Source organism: Dermacentor andersoni, chromosome 6, assembly GCF_023375885.2.
Source record: "Dermacentor andersoni chromosome 6, qqDerAnde1_hic_scaffold, whole genome shotgun sequence".
NCBI lineage: Eukaryota > Metazoa > Arthropoda > Arachnida > Ixodida > Ixodidae > Dermacentor > Dermacentor andersoni.
Window position 1 is genome coordinate 8,711,599 of NC_092819.1, and position 24,109 is coordinate 8,735,707.

The window sequence follows — 24,109 nt, forward strand, 5'->3', positions numbered from 1 at the left end:
GCCATGCAATGTATTAGCCGTAGGCTCTCGTGAAAGCTGAACAGCAACACTGGTTGATTAAGTGGTACAGATTGTAGTGATTCTGAGGCACTTGCGCACAAGTATAATTAAAGAACACGTACTTAATCTCCGTTACGATCTTGTACACGGGGCGTGCTAGGTGGGCGAGACAAGAGCTCAAATCGCCACAGCCACGTCCAAAATAACTCTGAACGCCTGTCAGCACATTAGGCGTCTACGTGCCTTTACTATGCCTTTACTGTGAATGGACACGTGACGGTGCGCGCGCGCGAGTATCACACGATATTCAGCGACAGTGGTGCCTTTCCATTCTTCCTATGCTTCGCAGCAATACACTTTGTATGCTTTACCGCGTAACAGCAGTGTATTGTGCCGAAGCGCACTGTAGGGAACCGGTATATGCAACGCGATGGAAAACACATACGCGTACAAGAGCTTTTCGTCAGTCTTTACCCCTCTTTACTGAATGAAAAGGATAACGTACATCCGTGTCCATTGATGTAATAGTTCTGCGGAAGCCCGCAAGGTGGAGAAAGGTAATTAATAAAGGGAAAATGAGACATCCACGCAATCGTAGCAATTGCTACAAAGGAAACCCATAGGTGTTCCTCGAACAAAAAGCCTCGCAGTTGAAGAAAAATTTGTCTTGGTCCGGGACACGAACCAGGGACCATCACCTTTCCGAGGCAGCCGCTCTACCATCTCAGCTAACCAGGCGGCAAGCAGATGGCAGGGCGAAGTTCAACTTGTCAACAACTACTCGAAGCAAAGGCAATATATTAACGTGATAGTTCTGCGGAAACCGGCAAGGTGGAGAAAGGTAACTATTAAAGGGAAAATCCCGGGAAGTCCCGGGCCAAGCCAAATCCTTCTTCAACTGCGAGGCTTTGTAGCAATTGCTACGATTGAGTGGATGACTCGTGTCCATGATATGAAAAATTGATAAAAAGTCTGGACACACACGTGCAGTGCGTAAAAAAATATAAAACTGTATATGCAGGTGTCCTTTTATCTTTCTATACAGTAAAGAATAAATTAATTAAGGGAAAATGAGGCATCCACCCAGTCGTAGCAATTGTTACAAAGGCGGAACTAATGCGTCAAAACTCTTGCCTTTGCTTCGAGTTATTGACAAATTCGACTTCACTCTGCGCTCTGCTAGCCGCCTGTTTAACTCGGAGAACCACCACAGGAAAGGCGGTGGTTCGAGTACCGAACCAAGAGGAATTTATTTTCCAACTGCGAGGCTTTTCTTTCGAGGGGCCCGTATGAGTTTCCTTTGTAGCAATTGTTACGATTAGGTGCATGTCTCATTTTCCCTTAATTAATTACTTGTTTCCACCTTCGGGGTTTCCGCAGAACTATTGCTTCGATAAAGAATAAAAGGACGTCTTTCTGCGAGAGGAGACGTGGTAAAGGGACAAAAACAAAACGCAAGAAGAGTGCGGTGACGTCGCCACGTAGTTTCCGCACCAGCAGGTCGTGTCGTGACCCGGCGCGGTGGCTTAGCGGCTGAGGCATTGCGTGGCTAAGCCCGAGGTCGCGCGATCACACCCTGACCACGGCGGCCGCATTTCGTCAGGGGCGGAATGCAAAAACGCCCGTGTACCATGAATTGGGTGCACGTTGAGGAACCCCAGGGGATCAAAATTAATCCCTACCACGACGCGCCTCATAATCCGATCATGGTTCTGGCACGTAAAACCGCAAATTTTTTTCCTTTCTCGAAGTAACGCCATGCGTTTTGACACTGTCTGTTCGGGCCGAGTTAAATGTGTGCAAGTAATTATGGGCATCATTGTAATTTAAGGGAGCCGAAGACTCAACCAGCAAGTTTTGAGAACATTTACTGTGGCGCGACAACCCAAATACGAAAGGATGAGAAAATGCTTCGAAATCCTTGAGATCTCGTTGACGTACCGGCGCGGGGATTTCAGCATGAAAATAATAAGAAAAAGAAAGGTGGAAAGCTTCAATTTCTGTTCTAGTAATCAACCTCTATCCGAAAAATAACAAAAATAAGCTTTAGAAGAGTATCTGTCTAACTTCACAAAGTGTTTATTTTCAATATCTGTGAGTGTTGCCCCGCCTTCCGGGAGCGAGGTTGCCCAGTAATGGTTCTTCTATTTCCTCTTTCTTATTGTGCGGCGTTTCAGCCTCTGCACCACTGCGCGACAACGCCAAGAACTCCAGCATGCCGCTATCGGAAGCACTGGGCTGTTGACGATTCCTCGCGAAGGCATCGTTATATGTATAACACGGCAGCTTTCACGGCAGGGTTCTTAAAACCAACGTTTTTAAGCATGTTGGCAGGTTGTCTTGATGGGCCAGACACATTGTCCTTGCGCCAAGACTTAGGGGATGTCATGCATTCCAAGTTGTTCGTAACATTTACTTTAAGGATGTGGTACTTTCTGAGTATTCATTCGTTGGAATATTCTGAACACTGTTAAAGAAAAATCTGGGCGTCAGTGCTAGTCCTTTTGTAATGCAACTAAGCATATGTACAACCAATCCTCTGGCATAGTTAATGACCCAAGCGTGTCAGTGATCCGGAAGGGTTTCTGCTATATAACAACGCCATTTTTCAGAAAATAACTCACGCAAGGAGACTGCAAAGATATCTCCGGCAACGAACAAACGAAAAAATCGGCAGACTTCAACGAAACCTCCGACTCTAGTATTTACCGCGACAGCAGCATGCCCGTGCAGCCTCTCGCAGCGAACACTGCCACCTTGTCAAGAACATAGAGATAGGAACAAATGAAAGACAGGGAGGTTAACCAGAAAAAAAGTTCACTTTGCTGCCCTAGACGCGGGAGAAGGAACTTAAAGAGATAGAAAGTAAGAAAGATTACTATAGAAACGGAAATCTGCGCACAAATTTCTGACGTGGCACCCGCCACCATCACAGCCTATATCGCAGGCCCGCAGATCGCAGGACTCCGTTTTGACCACTGTCCTGAAATCTCTTGTTCTTATACTGGCCGGCTGTCCAGTACGTCTTACTCAGTACAAAGCACTTGCCTCCGGACTAAAAACTCGGGAAGATCTATGCAAGATGTACTACTATTGTTTCACCACAACCGTAAGTGTCACAGGTAGGGCGGTCGACGCACCCAATTATAAACTAATAATACATGGTAAACGCGACGCCAAGCCATAGCTGACAACATAGTTTCTTCGTGCCTTGATGCCCCAGGCGGTAGGCATATCTTCAAGTCAGGATTAAATGAATGTAAGCGACTGTTCGTGGAGCTCGTTCGCGAAGGCCAATGTACAGTCACGTGCTATGTAAGTGCATCTACTTCGTCTGTTCTTACGAGTGTAACTGAAACACAGCGTCGGAAGCACAATGGACGTATTCGCCGGCGCCATCGTTTTGATGGTTGTTCATGAGATCCGCGGCACATTGAACATGAATGCAATGGGGGACTCTCATTTTTTTCATATTGCATTAAAAATTTTTTTTTTGGGTGGGGGGAGGGGGCAAGGTTAACGTCCTGAAACTGCACGATGACATATTTGGGACGCCGTAAAAATGAGGGATCAATTTGCGACCACAGCACTATGTTTAGATACAGGAAGGCCAGGCTCCGAGCCATGGGAGCCACTGCCGTTGGAGCCCAACAGCCGCTGCGCGACTGACTCGAGCGCTTACCGCGTCCTGGGGCGTCAGAACTGTGCCACTGCAGACACTCGTGCCGCTTCGGCGCAGTGGAAGTGCGCCTGTTTTCATTTAGCATCACCACCGCGTACCACAAGGACTTCTATCGCTCCTGTGGACGCAAAAGCTAGTGTTATTTCAACTTTAGTGCGCTCAGCATGAATTCAGTAGCGTCAACGCACTAAACCTGGGTGTTTTTGTAGTTGTTTGTTACTTATTTTTAATAGGTAAGGCCCACAGGTCCTCCTTATTACGGATAAATATTTGGCCGTACTTTAGTTTTGTGTCATTTGGAAGACTGCATTCAACTACGAATAATCATGACGTCGGAAGTTTTTTACTAAGCATAGCGCACTTTTTAGTGGTCCGCTAGGCAAAGTATAAATAAATAAATAAATAAATAAATAAATAAATAAATAAATAAATAAATAAATGATCTGTTGTTGCAGTATCTACATGATGCGGGCCTCCCGTGCTTATGCATACAATTTTATTCCCACAATACCATCGTCGCAACTCATGGGAAGAAAAAAATCGTTCGTACACGTCCGACACGGAGAGCAAGCGATCATTGAGAACACATGAGTCGTGGAGAGTGGCTGACACATGCGACGACACACAATTTATTTAACATTTTAACAACAGAGTTGAGAGAGAAAGCTTTACACAGAAACATGTGTCGCCCTAAGGTGAAGTGATGTGCCTAGAGGAAATGGTCAATCACGTGGATGACACCATTCGACGCGACGTTGTCCGGATTGTTGACCTTGACCCCGTTCACTGTGATACATTCTGAAAAGGTAGAAAGAAGAGATAATGATTGATTTTCTATCTCTACTAAAGGAAGGGCAACGATGTTACTGGATTATGAGGATTTTTCTATTTGATTCTCGTAAGTAAATTACCAGTGTTGATCCTAATCCTAATGTTGATCCAGGCATCGTTGAATACCGAGGTCTATCTCTAAATAGTAGCTCCATGTGTATCATGATTAGTGAACACTGACAGATTCGAAATTTGAAATGCGAATCTAGTAGCATGGTCCTTATTCGTCTCTTTCAAATGCGGCTTACGTAAATAATTCTACACAAAGCTGGTTTTGCAGTTAGGTCATTCCTTTTCTGGAACGCGGTGGCTACGGAGGAAGAACTCAAGCAAGCAGGACTAAAGGCAAAGTTTTAACAACTCAACTCAGGCGCCCTTACGATAACAATGGAGAAAGCGTACGAAAAATGAGATTGGCGTGGGTGAGAACAAGTACCTGGGATGATGCTCATCCTGAGCTCGAGGCCTCCGACCGTCTTGAGGACCTGGTTTTCCTGGACCCCGGCACTGTACACGCTTCCCAGCACAATGTGTCGGAGTAGCAGGGCTGCGAGTTGGAGCATTGCCAAACGTCTGGTACTGCAATCGCACTGTTCGAAACATCATTTTCATTTTCAACACTTTCTACATTCTTCGATGCCTGTCAGATGCGCTTCGGTAGGATGGGCCTGTGCTGCAATGGATTGCGACTAAAGCCGAGTAGAATGGTCAAAAAGCGCGATAGCAAGAAAATTGAACTAGAACTTCTGCTACTTTCTTCAACCATGTCGTAAAGCGTACAAATTCGGGGTCCACATTTCTCTTATTTGGTGATGATCAGGATGAAGAACGAATGCCTTTTTAAAACGAAGTTTTGTTTGCCTGATTACGCTGTGTTTGGCGTCCGTCTCGCAAGGGTTGTAATCTGGCTTGCAACGTCAACCTTGGAGGCAGTGCAGTTAAAAGCATGAGTGGGCCGATGCTGACAATGTTACATAGCAGTCGTTTAGGCGTAGCATGTGCATCCAGTTAGTTTGCCTCTTTCTCCGCATTTGGCGTTTGAGCCTCGCCGAGTGCACGCAGCAGCCATGGGGCGGTCGCGTAATACTTGGGTTGCGCTATAGGCATTGGTGTGGAGAGAGAAAAACAACGTCGTAGCGCGTTTGCCCGAACAACACTGTCACGTTAGGATTGAGGATTCTGGGGAGGAAGAACTTGCGTAGTGTGTCTGGTTTATGTAAACGTCACAAATGATGTCATGTGGTTCAATGCGACTGTTCGCTTTGTAAACACAATTTGTTGCCTGTAACTACGCGTTTTAGTCTAGAATCCCTACTAGCCAATGGCCATGAGTCTAACCAGTGTTTGCCTATATTAAGGGGTTTGCAATCGAAGGAATCTAACATAGACGAAAACAAAGAGAAAGAGAGAGAGAGACCTCGAATGACGTTTACGAGCATGTAGAAGGGGAGCAGCAATTGGTCATGTATTTGCAATGGATGTAGGCACGTTATGTACGACAAGTGTTACATTTCGTACTCTTCGGCACACACACCCCTGCATGAAATTCTACCTATACTTCGAGACCAAAAGCATTTCCGTATCGAGAGTATTATGAGAGCCGTTGTGGGCATGAACATGTGAAGCAGTGACGGTCATTAATTTCGTTCGAGGTATCCAGAAGTCATCCCAATTCATTGTCTTGCGTTGATTTCACAAGCAATGTCATCACATGGAAGGCGTTAACATCGCATCACATCCCAGTAGTTTCACTCCCATTCCCTCTTCCCCAGTACAGTACAGCATACTAGAGCGCACTAGCTCAGGTCGACCTCTCTGTCTTTCCTATCAACACAATCTATCTTCTTCTGCTTACACTAATGTGACATCACATAACGTTAACACATTTATCGTTAACACGAACATTACGTCTAGAAACCTTCGCGTCCACACACTCTCACCGCACGTGGAATCGAAATGATATTTTTATTTATTTATTTATTTATTTACAACTACCTCACAGGCCTTCGAGAATGCATTGTGTAAGGGAGGAAATACGTTAGCATATTCGTAAAGAAGTAGGAAGAAAAAAATTCAGTACAATAAAAGGAATATTCACCCAACGTAGCAATATGGAACATTAATACGGTATTGGCAAATACAATATCAAGAGTAATAAAATTAACAACAGTAAACACAATAACATCATGAACGTTTTGCCTGCATAGAGTAGTAAATACAGTAAAAAAAAGATCGAAAAAATTCTTTTATTAGCTTGTAGAGAAATGCAGGAAAGAAAAGAGAAGGAGGCAAGACGTGTTAGACGGTTGAAACGGCATATTGATGGATTCGAAAATGTCGCTATACTTTGCGAATGCAAATAAGGGAGTGGATGGATAGGCCTAACGCTACCGCTCATTACTGCGACTGGGGGCGCAATCAGCGACACATGTCACAGCGTTAAAAGTGAGACCGCTGCAGTTCGGCAAGCTGGATACACGTACCTTTAAGCGCTTCCCTGTCGCGCAGCACGTTTTCCATGCCGACGGCGTTCTTAAAGGCCTGGTCACTGGGCGCAAAAATTGTATATGGTCCGACACCTGCGAAAAAGAGAAAAAACGACAGGTTGCAAGATTAAATGCCTGCAATGAAATATTCTGCACAGCAGACGCAAGCTTGCTAGTTTACGCAGACTTTATCGCAAATGTGAAGGCGTCAAAGTGTGTACTGCATAGTTACATCATACTCGCAAATATCAACAACGGAGGAGAATGCCTGAAACACACAGGAGGGACGCCGTTTCTTTTGTGTCCTACATGACTTTGTTACCAATGGTAGTGTTTCAGCTGCGAAATGATAAAGTTGCCCAGGCCCTGATTTCCCAGTGATGGTGGACACCATGGTCGACGCCTGCGGTATCGACTGATATGACGAACGTTTTCATTAAGGTGAACAGAAGTGACGACAGATGGCACTGCTGACTTAGCGTCCGCAGTGCCATACGAAATTAGTTATGCATAGCAAGCTTTTGAAGGGAAGTCTCTGTTGTTCTTATTGTGTTCTTGCTTTAAGTTTGATTTCCTTAGCTAAGGTTTCTGTCTGGTAGCGGGCTGGTAAGTAACCTGGAAGGCTGCGAAATTTTGAAGTACACTACGCTATAAAAACATATATAAATTTGCAGATACATATGGACTGCTTCAATTACTTTTGTGACTCGACAGGCCAACATAAACTTAATTGCAGGTATCAGTGAATTAGAAAAGTTCCCACTTACCAGAAAGGTACTCCTCGAGTCCGGCAAACTTAATGGCCTCGTCCAGCTTCGGGAGCAGAATGGACTGGTGAATAACGTCCAAAATGCTGCCTCCTGGCCGGTGAAGAACACGGTCTACGGTGTAGAACACGAACTTGCCTTGCTGCTTTTTCGGCCCTATGACGCCACCAGAAGCGGTTGCAACCTGTAGTAGAAGTAAATGATATTGGTTGTACTCTGGAAGTAACAACCTTTACGGTCCATCACCACTGTTTCTAAACATATTGAGAGAAGACAGTTGGGCCAGTTGGTGCTTATTACAGACTTGAGACATCGTTCACTAGCGCGAAAAACACATCGGACGACAGAAAGAATCACACGGGACAAAACGCTAGACTTCAACTCAGAGTTGAAGTCTCGCGTTCTGTCCCGTGTGATTCTTTCTTTCGTCCGATATCTTTATCGTGCTAGTGAACGATGTCTCAAGTCTGTTCTAAGCAGTAACGATAGACAATAAACGTTTCGTAGACGCCAATTTAAGGATCTGAAAAAAAAAGTCGCAATTCTGCCCGAAAGGCGAAGCATTGATAGCGATAGCAACGTAGTAGACAACTCACGAAGTTCAGAATTTTATTGGCCCTATACATTGCAGTAAACGACAATTAATTAAGAAATAAGCATGATGTCACACACGGAGGCGTATACGAGCACGTATCACTCAATGACCACGAAAACTCGATCGCTGTCACAACGCTGGCGTGATGAAGAGCGTCGGTAGCGGGACGCCAGCAAACGCGGCCTCTCGCGTCAGTGCGGGCCCGAAACGTGTAACTACGCGACCTCCAACCCTAGGCGCGCGGCAAGCTGGCGCCCTAGAAGCCACGAGCCATTTCGGCCCGCCTGTCTTTGCACCCGCCGCAGAGTAGTTGCAACATAGGGCGCGCGAGCCGCGTATGCGCTAAAATCGCTATACGCCCAGCCGCAGCACGCTCTCGAACATGTCACCGCTCGCTTAACCCCCGTTGCACGCACTTCATCACGTTTTTTCAAATATTGGGCGCACGGGAAGACGGCGGGCATCAAGCCACCATGTCTCCTATTTATCTTGGCAAATGGGCGAGATAACCTAGCCACTGCCACTGGAGGAGCGAGCAAAGGCTTTGACTGTAAATTTTAGCCTTCTGGCAATTACGCATATCTTGCGGTGCACTTTATCTTGTTCCGGTTATTTCTCGGCACACCCTCGCAGGCTTTCCCTCACACCTCCAAAGTACAGCGCGCGGGATTAGGTTTATCGCACTTGTACATTAAACGTAACATCAATGCGATGGCGGAAATTTGCGGGTCGTGTCCATATTATTGCTAAAGCAATAGAAAGCCTTGGTTGCGTTTAATCTGTGCCCTGTGAAGCGGGTTCGTTTCCCACTGCAGCGCCAAGCACATGCTTATTAATGTACAACGGGACGTTTTCTTTTGATGACAGTTGTCATATCGATCAAATTTAGCGCTTCAATAGCCCTAACAGCTCCCACAAAATAAAGAAAAGGAATGTCTCTCAGGATAGTATGGACAACCATTCGTCTAGTAAAGAAAGTGAATCAGCTTAGGCAGATGCATTAAGGAACGACGAGATGCCGAAATTCATGGATATAGGGAGGGAGAGAGAGAGAGAGAGAGAGAGCAATAACATTATCCCCAAACGAACTAAGGCCCCAGTCCGGGCCTTCTGGTAGGCTCATGCCTCCTAGCCCAGCACATTCTTGACGGGCTGCACCGGAAGCGGCCATCATAATTTTTCGAACTTTCGTAGGGGAGTGGTCCACTCCTTCCAGCTACCGTTGTTTTGAAAGTATTGTTTTTCTGAAGGTGGAGTTCGTGGGGCACTCCCACAAGCTGTGCTTATTTGATGGATCGGCCTCGCAGTGCCTACACGTGGGAAAGTCTGGGTCCGTCTTAATATAATGCGCATAGTGCGGTGTAAGTAATTTGTGTGTGTGTGTGTGTGTGTGCGCGTGTGTGTGCGTGCGTGCGTGCGTGCGTGCGTGTGTGTGTGTGTGTGTGTGTGTGTGTGTGTGTGTGTGTGTGTGTGTGTGTGTGTGTGTGTGTGCGTGTGTGCGTGGGTGGGTGGGTGGGTGGGTGGGTGGGTGGGTGCGTGCGTGCGTGCGTGCGTGCGCGCGTGCTTTCGTTGCGCTACATCTTCGGCTCTTTTTTGTTCCTCCCAATTCTTGATGGTCTGAAATGCATTGTATACGTACGTGTAGAAGGGGGTGAGCATGCGTGTACATGCGAAGCTTTGTGCGTATGTGTAGAGACAGGTCCTCATTTTGAATGTCTCTGCAAGCGCCTTGGCGGTCTGTTCGGATCGTAATCGTGTCAAATGTATGTGCCATTTCCGTTATGGTCAGCATTATCGCCAGCAATTCCGCATTTTGAGGCGTTGGGACTCTCAAGTAACTTTTCAGAAGCGTCGAGTCGTGGCCCGCTACCACTGCTTTGCTGCCTTCGGTGTTATGACTGGCGTCTGCGTAGTATGTGGTTTAATCGTCTGTCTGCTGCATCATATTTATTTTTGATTGCCGCGTTCGTTTCTTTTCCGGTTGAACCCGCCGTGGTTGCTCAGTGGCTATCGTGTTAGGCTGCTGAGCCTGAGGTCGCGGGACCGAATCCCGGCCACGGCGGCCGCATTTCGATGGGGGTGAAATGCGAAAACACCCGTGTACTTAGATTTAGGTGCACGTTAAAGAACCCCAGGTGGTCGAAATTTTCGGAGTCCTCCACTACGGCGTGCCTCATAATCAGAAAGTGGTTTTGGCACGTAAAACCCCATAATTATTTTTTCCGGTTGCCTGTTATCGGAATGGGGTGTACTCTTATATTTGGCAAATGATCCGACGGTGGTATTGTCGGCGGAAGTGGGGGTAACTTTGCAGTGTCGTGTCCCAGTCTGTTTAGTGTTCGTCGACTGCGATGAGATGATCGAAGTCTCTGCATTCGTGCTTGATTGTCGATGTCTATTCTGTCTTATAGTGAGTTAAAGAGGCCGGTTGTTTGAATCTTATGGTTTGGTGCGAACTTAAGAACTCGCAGGGCAAGTCTAGCACACTTTCTAATTATGATGTTTATCTTCTAGTGTTGCGTGTTGATTACCTTAGCGTATGGCTCATAGTACATATTCCTGGAAGAGATAAGGGCTTCTATAACCTTACGTAGTTAGTGCTCTTTCATTCCTCTTTTTTGTCCAGTTATTCTACGCATCACTGCAGGGATCTGTTCAAATTGTACGGTTAACTTCTGCACCAATGTCGTTGCTTTACTATTGTCTCGCAGAAAGAAACTGCTGATTTTTATGGTACTTTTTCGGGGTAAAAGTGCACATGTCATTCGGAGTTTTATTATGTTCTTATATTTTTCACTTCACTTGCTTACATCTGAACTACACAGAGTCGATATATTCTACCCAAGTATCTATGTCGCCCCCTGGGTCTCTCTATCATAGTTGAGCTGAATTCACTCAGAAACGGCTGACTGGCGATCTCTGGAAATGACAGTTGCCATTGCGTGAAGGTAATTGGGCTGCCGCTTCTGATAAAGTACCGCCTTTACCGTCTAGGATTGACTCACGGCCGATGCCACGCGCGGAATTTCTTCGTTAAACAATATTTTACAATCCGCTTTAACATATTAATGAATAGAAACAGGTACCTTATGAAGTTATGACAGTTTTGTATGCTTCATAGATTTGTGTATGATATGCTTTACATAGCAGTTGTGTATAAAAGCTAATTCGCTTGTGATGTAATATCGTTTGAGGACCTGTGTAGCTATAAACGATAGTGTGACGTTTGAATTTTTCTTACGAGGAAAGCTTAATCATTTTTAAAGAGAACATTGTTGTGAGAACGCATCTCTTTGTGTGGTGGTCAGCCGCGTGCATATGGCTTCTTATTTACTTTTTTTTTGCTTGGTTCTTTTCTATTCATATTTACTCTGTTGTTGTTGCGATAGCAATTACATGGGCACTCGAGGCGCGTTTGCTCCGTCGCCATTGTGCTCTTATAGCATCAAAGGCGCATGCGTAGTAGTTTTAAAGGGAGACTGAAGGCAAATATTAAGTCAAGCTAAAGTGATAGACTAGTGCTCGAGAATCTCTAAGGCGTCAATATTATCGCGAACAGAGCTTTAATAATCGAGAAATTGACGAAGATGCAGGACGTGGATAGAGACTCCCCCCGGGACATTCAAGCCCTTGCTCGATGACGAAAGCACTCCCCAGTTAAATTCTGTCACTAGTACTCAGCCATTCGCTGCAAAAAAACATGCTTGTATTGTATTATAAGACGAAATAAAATGCTACTTGTCCAGTTTTATTTTATATTTTTAGAAAAAAGCTAATTGAAATTACCTCTGACAACGACGCGGGCGGTCGAAAGGTTTCATTTTCGCTCGACTCCACGCAGCCTACGCTTTCGCGTTTCACTAGCTTCGCTATGGCCTGGTGCTGCGCTGGTTTTTCTGGTTCGCAAAACTCGCACAAAATGCAAGTTATAGAGAATCCAACTTCAATGTGATGTCGCGGAATGCCCCAGTGGTCTAACGAGACGTTCATTTGAGGGATTGCCAGCCGTTTGTGCGCAGGCGCGAGTAAGAGCGGGCGCGAGAGAGAAAATCTGGGGGCTTTTGCTCCTTGAATATATGACTCTGCCTAGGCCCTACGGAGGAGGTTTCTTAGCGCGAACGGTCTACGCCACTTGACCAAAAAGCAGCGGCAGCGGTGAGTGCACCACTAGAATGGATGGATGGATGTTATGAGCGTCCCCTTTGGAAGAGGGCGGTGAGTTGTGCCACCAAGCTCTTGCTATTATACTGCCTAATGTCCTACCTAGGTTGAAAAAGAAAAAAAAAAGAAAAAGAAAAAGAAGCGCACGATGCATTCCCAAAACTAAATTTTCTGACCCCCTATTGCGAACTTTGTTTTTGTACGTCTCCGTTTTTTTGTCGTTTCCCTACTTTTCTTCTACCAATATTCCGATCGCCTAATCTCTACTACGGACATGTTTACTTTCCCCCTGATCTTACTGAACCCAAGGGCTTCAAGGAGGCCAGTGGTGCCTAAACCGACCGCTGGGCAGATATTTTCACATTCTAATTAAACGTGGTCCATCGTTTCCCTCTATAGATTTACCGCAGCAAACACATGCTTCTTCCTTCTTATATCTCGCTTTATAGGTGCGTTTTATAAGGCATCCTGATCTCGCTTGGAAAAGTAATGAGCTTCCCTTTGAGTCATCACTCGGTCTTGGCTCGGTATCTACGTCTGTCGGGCGGAGTTTTACTCACCGACGGCAGCAAATGGTGGTGATGGCGTGTGCAACGTCACCGCTCCTCCGGTTGGGCGGCGGGAGATTTGAATTTCGAAAAAGGCATTCAGACCCTTCAGATGCAATTTTATCGTAAACTAAGTCTTTTCAAGCGTTGCGAGGGTTCTAAAATGGTATTTAAATAGTCCACGTCGACTTAGTATTTGCTTCTGGTGTCCCTTTAAGACCTCCAGAGACGCATAGTGAGTTTGGCTACAAAAATGGTTAATCCGAACGGACGCACTTTCCCGCTCTGCTCAGTCAGCACTGTCGGAACAAGGGCAGCGTTCAGGATTCCGCTGTTGGCATGAGCGTTTCGCGCACACAGATTAGCATTCCTCCTAAAGAGGTGTTTGCACAGAGTACCGTTGTGTTGCTATGGTAGGAGGGCAACGAACATTAAACGTCAAGACAAATATAATACTTTCATTCGGCGCTGACAAACGCCGGCGCTGTCCTATCGGTATCATATCGTGCACCTTCGAGGTGCGACACCTGTAACGTCGCTGCCGGCGTTCCTCATTGCGCTAATAAAGTGACACGACTATACTCGCGGACAACCTTCTGAGGCAATGAAGAGAAAGCTACGGAGGCAAAGCGCGCACAAGTGAGAGCGCTTCTGAAAAGGGTCCAGTGTTTTCATACACGTGAGCTTAAGCTGGGGAAGAGAAAACATAAACACCTTATTAGGAACAGTTAAATAAGACAGAACACACCACTGGGTGTAAAGGTTGACTTATTTTGCGGCTTCTCCCTTTCGCGTCTGGGCAAAAGCGAAACCGTCGCATGTGACGCTGCGTCGATTCAGCGTCTGTTCCGAGCAACCAAAAGCACTGTCAAACACTGGCGTACAACTTGGCGCCGTAAAACATGAGCAGCAGCCACGCGCCCGTAGCTTTCCCTTCATTGCCACAGAAAATTGTCCGCGAGTATAGTATCCTACAGATAGCTGTTCCTGCTGCGCAGCAGCAGTTGTCTCGTGTGCTGCGTCGCGCTATGTCGCCTCGGCGTATTGTTAGAACACCATGCGAGGAGCTCGAGCGCAGCACTGAACATTGCTGTTGCTTTCAATGCATCGCTAGTAATTTTCTGTTTAATCTAATTGAACTGCAACTTGATTTTAGCGTGAACTTATAGTCATTACGATGGTTCAAATAACACACCCGTAGACCTAACCTACTCGATAGAAAACTTACCCTTCCATTGAAGTACTTGTTAAATCGCAGCAAGTTTCCTTCATCAAGCGTGGTGTAGGTCCTATCGTTGTCGATGGTGACCTGGCCAGGAACAATGTGATACAGGACAAGCTGCTTAAGAAGCTGAGTGTCTCCTTCCAGCTTCGAGAGTAGCTGTCCTCGAATCTGAGCGATGGCATCATCACTTGGCACGAAGATCGTGTAGGCCGCTGCAACAGTACCGAAATTTGGTCATGCGGGTAAAAAAAAAAACAAATTTGTGGTTACTATACACAAGCAACTAAAATTCAACCTTTCTGCTGTCCACAGACTTCACTATTAAGAGAGGTCAGCTAGTTGTATTTGTTAACGTCAATTCCAAGATACTAGAGGAACATATATGACCTCATACGAGATCTGAGCCGTTTTTTTTCTCCATGGTTCCCAACTCATCACAGTGCAAACGAAGCGAGTACACAATATCTACAAATAGTGCTTTCTGTGCACCTCGTTTTGAGCCTTACGTTACTAGCGCTACTATTTTACGTCACATCTATATCCTACCTGCGACTCACACATGGGAAGTTCTCCGAATCCAGAAGCGCTATGGCAGTGCATCGGTAGAGAAAGGACACAGCTATAAGTAACTGACCATTATATAATGACTAAATAAGCCATTTCTGCCTGATAATGATGTTCGTTTCAGAGGTGAAGCCTCTAGCTTGTGCAACATGAGAACCAAGGGAATATTAAAAAATTGTTATACAAAACTTATACAGCTGATCTAAATTAATTACTGCAGGAACCTAAAAAATAAAAATGAAGCATCTTGTAGTGTATCATCTTTGATTCCCTTAACAGTTATTGCCAAATATAGAGTGGGAAGAGGAGGAGGATGACAGAAAGGAAAGGAGCTGTGCGTCCTGTTCGCTACCATAAGCTGGTAAATGAAAATAAAGAAAGGACAGGGGAGAGGGAAATACAATGATGCTTGATAAAAATGATGTGCTTAAAATACACAAAGAGGCGTCTAAATGCAACGCCTCTGCTAATAACGAAGCACTTCCGCGTTGTTTGTTAAAAGCTTAGATCAATCACAACAATGCGACCCTACCTCCATCATTGATCAGCTGTAGAACACCAGTTTTCTGCAGCCAAGACAGGTATCGTGTAGCCTTAAGCTCCTTCAGCACAAGTGTGAAGTCCAATGGCTTGCCTTCAAGTTGAAGCCCAGTACCAGAAATGCTGTACACAGTGGACGGAATGGCTCCTGTCTTGATTGTTGTTCCGATTGTGTGTGTAAGAACTTGACCAGGAATAACGTATGTGGTAGGAGGTTGAATATGAAGTTCAGTCTTTCCATATGTGACCTGGCCTCCAGGTTGAAGCAAAACAGATGTCTGAGGCTGGCCGATAGTAACCTTAGGGACACCAACCAACCTTCCACCAAATTGGATGCTTGTAACACCAGAGGTGCCAGGTAAAACGCCGCTCGGTGTCAGTGGCAATACAGGAGCAGATGGTTTCTTTTCACCACCAGGCCCTCGTGGCCCACTTGGTGCACCCGGGCCCCTTGGTCTACTTGGTCCGAATGGTCCACTAGGTCCAAGTGGACTACTAGGACCGAATGGGCCTCCAGGCCCTCTAGATCCTCCTAGTCCAGATGGTCCACTTGGGCCAGATGGTCCTGCTGGTCCTCCTGGGCCACTTGGTACACTAGGTCCGAATAGACCTCCACGACCACTAGGTCCTCCTGGTCCAGATGGCCCACTCAGGAATGGTCCTGCAGGTCCAGTAGGATATGGAACACCTGGTCCTCTTGGCCCACTTGGTCCGGAAGGTCCAGATGGTGCTTTCGGCCCACTAGGACCGAATGGCCCTCCAGGTCCTCTAGGTCCTCCTAGTCCCAAAGGCCCACCTGGTCCAGATGGTCCAGCTGGTCCTCTTGGTCCACTTAGGCCAGATAGCCCACCTGGTCCTCTTGGACCACTAGGTCCAGATGGCCCACTTGGGAATGGCCCACTTGGTCCTGCAGCTCCGGTGGGGTATGGACCACCTGGTCCTCTTGGCCCGCTTGGTCCGGATGGTCCAGACGGTGCTTTTGGCCCACTAGGACCGAATGGCCCTCCAGGTCCTCTAGGTCCAGCTTGTCCAGATGGACCACGTGGTGCAAATGGTCCAGCTGGTCCTCTTGGTCCACTTGGACCAGGTAGTCCACCTGGGCCACTTGGTCCACTAGGTCCGAATAGCCCTCCAGGACCACTAGGGCCTCCTGGTCCAGATGGCCCACCCGGGAATGGGCCACTTGGTCCTGCAGGTCCAGTGGGGTATGGACCTCCTGGTCCTCGTGACCCACTTGGTCCGGATGGTCCTTTTGGCCCACTAGGACCGAATGGACCTCCAGGTCCTCTAGGTCCTCCTAGTCCCAATGACCCACTTGGCCCAGCTGGTCCTCTTGGACCACTTGGACCAGATAGCCCACCTGGTCCTCTTGGACCACTAGGTCCAGATGGCCCACTTGGGAAGGGCCCACTTGGTCCTGCAGCTCCAGTAGGGTATAGACCACCTGGTCCTCTTGGCCCACTTGGTCCGGATGGTCCAGATGGTCCTCTCGACCCGCTAGGACCGAATGGCCCTCCAGGTCCTCTAGGCCCTCCTAGTCCCGATGGCCCACTTGGTCCAGACGGTCCAGCTGGTCCTCTTGGTCCACTTGGACCAGATAGCCCGCCTGGTCCTCTTGGGCCACTTGGTCCAGATGGTCCACTTGGGAATGGCCCACTTGGTCCTGCAGGTCCAGTAGGGTAAGGACCACCTGGTCCTCTTGGCCCACTTGGTCCAGATGGTCCTTTCGGCCCGCTAGGACCGAATGGTCCTCCAGGTCCTCTGGGCCCTCCTAGTCCCGATGGCCCACTTGGTCCAGCTGGTCCTCTTGGGCCACTAGGTCCAGATGGTCCACTTGGGAATGGGCCACTTGGTCCTGCAGCTCCAGTAGGGTATGGACCACCTGGTCCTCTTGGCCCACTTGGTCCGGATGGTCCAGATGGTCCTCTCGACCCGCTAGGACCGAATGGCCCTCCAGGTCCTCTAGGCCCTCCTAGTCCCGATGGCCCACTTGGTCCAGACGGTCCAGCTGGTCCTCTTGGTCCACTTGGTCCAGATGGTCCACTTGGGAATGGCCCACTTGGTCCTGCAGGTCCAGTAGGGTAAGGACCACCTGGTCCTCTTGGCCCACTTGGTCCAGATGGTCCTTTCGGCCCGCTAGGACCGAATGGCCCTCCAGGTCCTCTAGGCCCTCCTAGTCCCGATGGCCCACTTGGTCCAGACGGTCCAGCTGGTCCTCTTGGTCCACTTGGACCAGATAGCCCGCCTGGTCCTCTTGGGCCACTTGGTCCAGATGGGCCACTTGGGAATGGCCCACTTGGTCCTGCAGGCCCAGTAGGGTAAGGACCAGCTGGTCCTTTTGGCCCACTTGGTCCAGATGGCCCAGATGGTCCTCTTGGCACACTAGGACCGAATGGCCCTCCAGGTCCTCTCGGTACACCTTGTCCAGATGGCCCAGCTGGTCCTCTTGGTCCACTAGGTCCTCCCGGCCCACTTGGTCCTGCAGATCCAGTAGGGTATGGACCACCTGGGCCTCTTGGCCCGCTTGGCCCAGATGGTCCTCTTGGTCCTCCAGGTCCTCCTAGTCCAGATGGCCCACTTGGTCCAGCTGGTCCTCTTGATGCACTAGGCCCAAATGGCCCTCTGGGTCCACTAGGTCCTCCTGGTCCAGATGGCCCACTTGGGAATGGTCCGCTTGGTCCTGCAGATCCAGTAGGGTATGGACCACTTGGTCCAGATGGCCCTGATGGTCCCCTTGGCGTACTAGGTCCGAATGGCCCTCCAGGTCCTTTAGGCCCTCCCAGTCTAGATGGCCCACTTGTGAATGGGCTACTTGGCCCTCTTGGCCCACTTGGTCCAGATGGCCCAGCTGGTCCACTTGGACCACTAGGTCCTCCTGGTCCAGATAGTCCACTCGGGAATGGTCCACTTGGTCCTGCAGGTCCAGTAGGGTATGGGCCGCTTGGTCTTCTTGGTCCGGATGGCCCAGATGGTCCACCAAGCCCTTTAGGTCCTCCTAGTCCAACCGGCCCGCTGGGGAATCGGCCACTTGGTCCTGCAGGTCCAGTAGGATATGAAGCACTTGGTCCTTTTGGTCCACTAGGTCCAAATGGCCCAGTTGGTCCTCTTGGTCCACTAGGCCCAAATGGCCCAGCTGGTCCTCCTGGCCCACTAGGTCCCTTAGGTCCCCCTGGTCCAGATGGCCCACTCGGGAAAGGCCCACTTGGTCCTGCAGGTCCAGCAGGGTATGAACCACTTGGTCCTCTTGGTCCACTAGGCCCAAATGGCCCAGCTGGTCCTCTTGGACCACTAGGTCCTTTAGGCCCGCCTGCTCCAGATGGACCACTCGGGAATGGCCCACTTGGTCCTGCAGGTCCAGTAGGGTATGGACCACTTGGTCCTCGAGGTCCGGATGGGCCAGATGGTCCTCCTGGCCCACTAGGCCCAGATGGCCCACTAGGTCCTGTTAGTCCAGCCGGCCCACTGGGGAATCGGCCACTTGGTCCTGCAGGTCCACTAGGTCCAAATGGGCCAGTTGGTCCTCTTGGTCCACTAGGCCCGAATGGCCCAGCTGGTCCACTTGGCCCGCTAGGTCCTTTAGGCCCTCCTGGTCCAGATGGCCCACTTGGGAATGGCCCACTTGGTCCTGCCGGTCCAGCAGGGTATGAACTACTTGGTCCTCTTGGTCCACTAGGGCCAAATGGGCCAGCTGGTCCTCTTGGGCCACTAGGTCCTTTAGGCCCGCCTGGTCCAGATGGACCACTCGGGAATGGACCACTTGGTCCTGCAGGTCCAGAAGGGTATGGGCCACTTGGTCCTCGAGGTCTGGATGGGCCAGATGGTCCGCCTGGCACACTAGGTCTAGATGGCCCACCAGGTCCTTTAGGTCCTGTTAGTCCAGCCGGCCCACTGGGGAATCGGCCACTTGGTCCTGCAGGTCCACTAGGTCCAAATGGGCCAGTTGGTCCTCTTGGCCCACTAGGTCCTTTAGGCCCGCCTGGTCCAGATGGACCACTCGGGAATGGCCCACTTGGTCCTGCAGGTCCAGTAGGGTATGGACCACTTGGTCCTCGAGGTCCGGATGGGCCAGATGGTCCTCCTGGCACACTAGGCCGAGATGGTCCACCAAGTCCTTTAGGTCCTGTTAGTCCAGCCGGCCCACTGGGGAATGGGCCACTTGGTCCTGCAGGTCCACTAGGTCCAAATGGGCCAGTTGGTCCTCTTGGTCCACTAGGCCCAAATGGCCCAGCTGGTCCTCTTGGCCCGCTAGGTCCTTCAGGCCCTCCTGGTCCAGATGGCCCACTTGGTCCAGATGGCCCTCTTGAACCACTTGGTCCACCAGGCCCAAATGGTCCTCCAGGTCCCCTTGGTCCTCCTGGTCCAGATGGCCCACTTGGGAATGGTCCCCTTGGTCCACCTTTAATAGAGGTATTATATATAGTGAGAAAAATGTCAGGTTAGGTATGCAACAGTCTTAGTTGATTCAGAGATGTACGATGAAAGTTGAAAAAGTGTGAGATATAAATGTCTTAGGAAGCTTTACCTCTGGCCTAACTAAAATTTTCCTATTCAAATACATGTGAATTCAGAAATGCTCTCCTTAGACAACTGTTGAACCGACTTGAATTAAAATTGTTGCATTTAAATGAGAAAGTTGAATTCTATCAACTGTATTGACACGTGGACTTTTACGGGCGAGCGCTTTTCATGTCCTAACAAATCTGACCGCTCAGCACGGGACGCGCCCGCATGTATCAGAAGTTTCTCGAATGTTATCGGTGGTTCTGGTGTCACCGAAGCTTGTGTAATATAATTGCATCTGTGACGCGAATTATGTAGAACTTTCTGGAAGACGCGCGTGTACCACCGATTACTCTCGAACATTCGAGGACTCGTGTACAAAAGCCAACGCGCTCGACCAGCAGACCAGATTTCGACGATCGCCTACCGTGTTCGCCGCTATTGCTGTGCTTGGAGTGTAACTTGCTTTTGCGGGCACAAGTTCGCCCAATAAGAAGTTAACTCCACAGTGTCATGTAGCTACTACTACGTGACACTGTGGAGTTACATGGATAAAGTGCCTCACGAGGGCTGGACAACGTTTCAATAGGGTAATATATTTTGTCAAATGCGGCCTTGTCATCTTTGGCGGGTTAGCTTTAATGGGTTAATAGGGTGATGTCAAATGCAGTCGTTGTCTACGGTGGCTGGCTGTAAAGGAAACGATTGAAAGAAAAATGAACGCTGTCATTTCGTGTTTCTAGGCATCGTTTCAGAAAGGACGGGGTTGGAAGACGAGGGGAAGAGAGCGGTTGAGGGGGAGGCGGCTGGCGAGAAAAAGAGGGAGAGCAAGGCGAAGGTTTTTGGGGGAGGGAGAGGACTGGAAGCCTTCAGAAAACAGGACAGAAACAGTAGGTGTCGCAGGCGGTGTGCGTCTGTGGGCTTAGAAGAATGGTCTGCTCAGCCAATCAGCACGGGAGCAACCCAAGGGACATGAGTTGAAAGAATGACCATAGTGGCCTAGTAGCCGTGCGCCGGGACATTTTGAAGGCGGAAGCCTTAGATGGCTAATGGGTCGAAAAATCCGTGTTATGGCACCAAAGTTTAAGCGAACCAACTTGGACATACGGGCAAACCGACAATATCTCCAAGCAGGGTTTGGGTAGGAGCTATTTAGCATTCTATTGCAAACTTGACTTACAGCGCGTACATGGACAAAAGGACCGAAAGAACGACGAAGACAAGCACTGTCTACGTCGTTCGTTTGGTCCATATGTCTATGTATGTGCTGTAAGTTAAGTTTGCAAATCTCCAAGTTCGATTCCAATTGACATAGTGAAGGTCAGGTCGAACCCAGGCCATTGCTGGGAGTCGAACATTATGCCTTTGGCGGGAGTCGAACTCACGAGCTTTGGTGTTATTTAAGGCGAAGTTCATTAAGGCACTCGAATCCACGACCCAACTTGGGAATGTGGGCGAACTGGCAATATCTTCAAGTTAGATTCCAATTTACATCGGGAAGGTCGAGAATCGAATCCACTACATTATGTGTTAAGGCGAAGTGAATCAAGGTACAGTTATTTAAGGCAATCGTATCCATGACATTTAATGCGAAAACACCCGTGTACTTAGATTTAGGCGCACGTTAAAGAACCCCAGGTGGTCTAAATTTCCGGAGTCCTCCACTACGGCGTGCCTCATAATCAGAAAGTGGTTTTGGCACGTAAAACCCCATAATTTAATTTAATTTTTAATCCATGACATTTAGTGGGAGTCGAACCCACGACATTTGGTGTTAAGGAGAACTTAATTGAGGCACTGGAAACCCACGACTCATGGAGATATTGGCAAAGCGGCCATATCTCCAAGTTGAATTCCAATTGCTATCGTCAAGGTCTAGTCGAACCCACTATCTTTGCTGCTAATCAAGAAGTTAATTAATGCAGAGTAAATAAGATAGAGTTCATTAAGGCGCTCGAACCCACGACCTTTGGTAGGAGGCAAACCCTCAACCTTAGGCATGAGTCGAACCCATGACCTTTGGTGTTAATTAGGGTGAAGTTAAGGCACAGTTAATTAATGTAGAGTTAATTAAGGCGCTCGAACCCACGATCTTTGGTGGGAGAAAACAAGTAATACGAAGTAACAAGGCAGTCGAATGAAAATATCAAGTAACGTAATGAATGTCTCGTGTGCGTGCAGGCCTTTGCCTTCATCCTCGTTAGCTTATGCTAAAGTGACTCAACTTTTTGAAGGTATTGAGATGGTGACATGGAGTCTGGGAAAGAACACGGGTTGGTGGGAAGCAGACGCGGTGGATAAAAGTGGGTCGGTTCTTTAAAAGGCGTTAAACTTTGCAGATTGGCGTCGGCGTCGTCGTTGCCGTATATAGAAGTGGCATGACCCTGTGTAGTGGAGGCGTCGAAGAGACATGCTGACGTTTGCGACTATGGGACGGGTAAGTGGCAGTTTTTCAATAACACAGTGAAAATAAGAATAAAAGAATAAGAAAACAGTTCAAGAAGCGGGAGAGGGCTCGTATGGTTTATAGTATATGCGTAGAAGCGTGGAAAGAAAGTATTACATTCAGTGGTAGGAATGGGGCAGGGAACAGCTGGAAAAGGACAAATAGGTGAGCTTAATGATCGAGGTTAGACGGTGGCATAACGAGACTTTGTGCATTTCTTAATAACACGAAAATTTAAGGAATTAAGTTACAGCTTGTAGCGATTCTAAGTTACCATGTGCCAAGTTGATGCCCTTCGGGTGTAGACATTTAAACTTGTGTATCAGGCATCATTCCATACATTTACTCCAGCGCAATGACCACAAATTTGTTTGTGGTATATATAGCCTTGCTTCATTGAATATATGCACGTTTATTGAAGTGGCTGGCTGCTGCTCTAGGTACATTGCGCTTTGTCCCTGTTACTTTCTATACCAAAGTCTGCTACTTCATCTGTCGCCCCCCCCCCCCCCCCATATTGATTTCGGACCTTCAGTATGAAGAATTTTTATTTAGGGTCTCGTAGTTTCACGATAGTGTCCGAGAGTGGGTAAGTTTAAAGCAAATTAAGGTATTCAGTGTAAAAATCTGAATTGAAAACAGATATCAGTTCTGTAAGCTACACCAGTTAAATTATCTGAAGCATGAAAATTTCTTATGTGCACAAGTGGGTACGAATTTTTATGTGTATGAGTGTTTCACAAAAGCGTTACAGAAAAATAAATGGTATACTACAAAATGGTGTTTAATGCAACAATTTTGTCTGCTTTATATGTCTGAATAGCTGCAGTGTACATGATTGCGATATCTTTGTTTAATGAAGAGTAACAGCTGTACACTTGATCGTTCAGTTTTCGTAATTTCGCGGTTTGCAACAATTACTATAATGAAATTACGGTCTACATAAAAAATCTTAATGTATATTGGGTAGGCTTTAGCTTCTTCAAAGTTTAATTATTCTGTCACATGAAAAAATAGAACAAATCGGGTATTTACACTGGGCGCAGAAGCATTACATTGGGTTCTGAATTCAATTTTTATTTCTTCTCTGTGTGTGTCCAGGCAGAAACTTTTGAAGTAACGCTTCCTCCTCAATCGCATCTCACGTATTATAGGTTGTTTACAAAGCCTGGCTCTCGTGTCGGTTTTTGTAGTACCATTAACGCTTGCGATGGTTGGGTATAATGCATAATGGTGGTGTACCATTATACATAGTCTAACTTATTACCTGGCCCACTTGGTCCGCCGGGTCCACTTGGTCCTCTTGGCCCACTTGGTCCGCTTGGGCCGCCTGGCCCACTTGGTCCTTTTGGTCCTTTTGGCAGTCCAGGGAATGCAAATGAAAATCCTCCGGGTGTGGTTGGTACAACTGGCCCACCGAGCATGAATCCTGTCACTCCACTGGTAAAAGTGGTGACTGCTGGTACTCCAGGGAAGATTGTCAAAGATGTTCCTCCTGCAAACAGACGGAGAAAAGCTAAATTATATTGTTTTACTGCCGAAGCTCCAATGTATTTAGAAAAATGTACTCTGAAAGGAAGTTTCAGATGGCTAAAGTCCTAATTTTTTCAAAATTGACAATCCTGCTTTTTTTTATCCATGATCTGATTTGTAAGCAAACACAAATGTAATATTTCATTTCGTATTCGAAACAATAGTAGAAAATCGGCATTATACAAAGATTTTCTTTTTATTATGTTAGCAAAATATTCGAACTACACTGTA

General features: G+C 47.7%; 1 protein-coding gene and 1 pseudogene across 1 annotated transcript; both read right to left on the bottom strand.

Moving 5' to 3' along the window:
* Positions 1 to 4,283: 4,283 nt before the first annotated feature.
* On the bottom strand, positions 4,284 to 23,833 carry LOC126521519 (uncharacterized). Its single transcript, XM_055066058.2, has 7 exons — positions 23,613 to 23,833; positions 15,392 to 19,795; positions 14,299 to 14,507; positions 7,767 to 7,950; positions 6,997 to 7,092; positions 4,950 to 5,060; positions 4,284 to 4,480 (listed from the first exon to the last, which is right to left on the bottom strand). Exons 1-7 carry the CDS (start codon positions 23,767 to 23,769, stop codon positions 4,392 to 4,394), a joined length of 5,250 nt encoding a protein of 1,749 aa, XP_054922033.2. The 5' UTR covers positions 23,770 to 23,833; the 3' UTR covers positions 4,284 to 4,391.
* LOC140218872 (uncharacterized) lies at positions 8,009 to 14,158 on the bottom strand (annotated as a pseudogene).
* Positions 23,834 to 24,109: the final 276 nt, after the last annotated feature.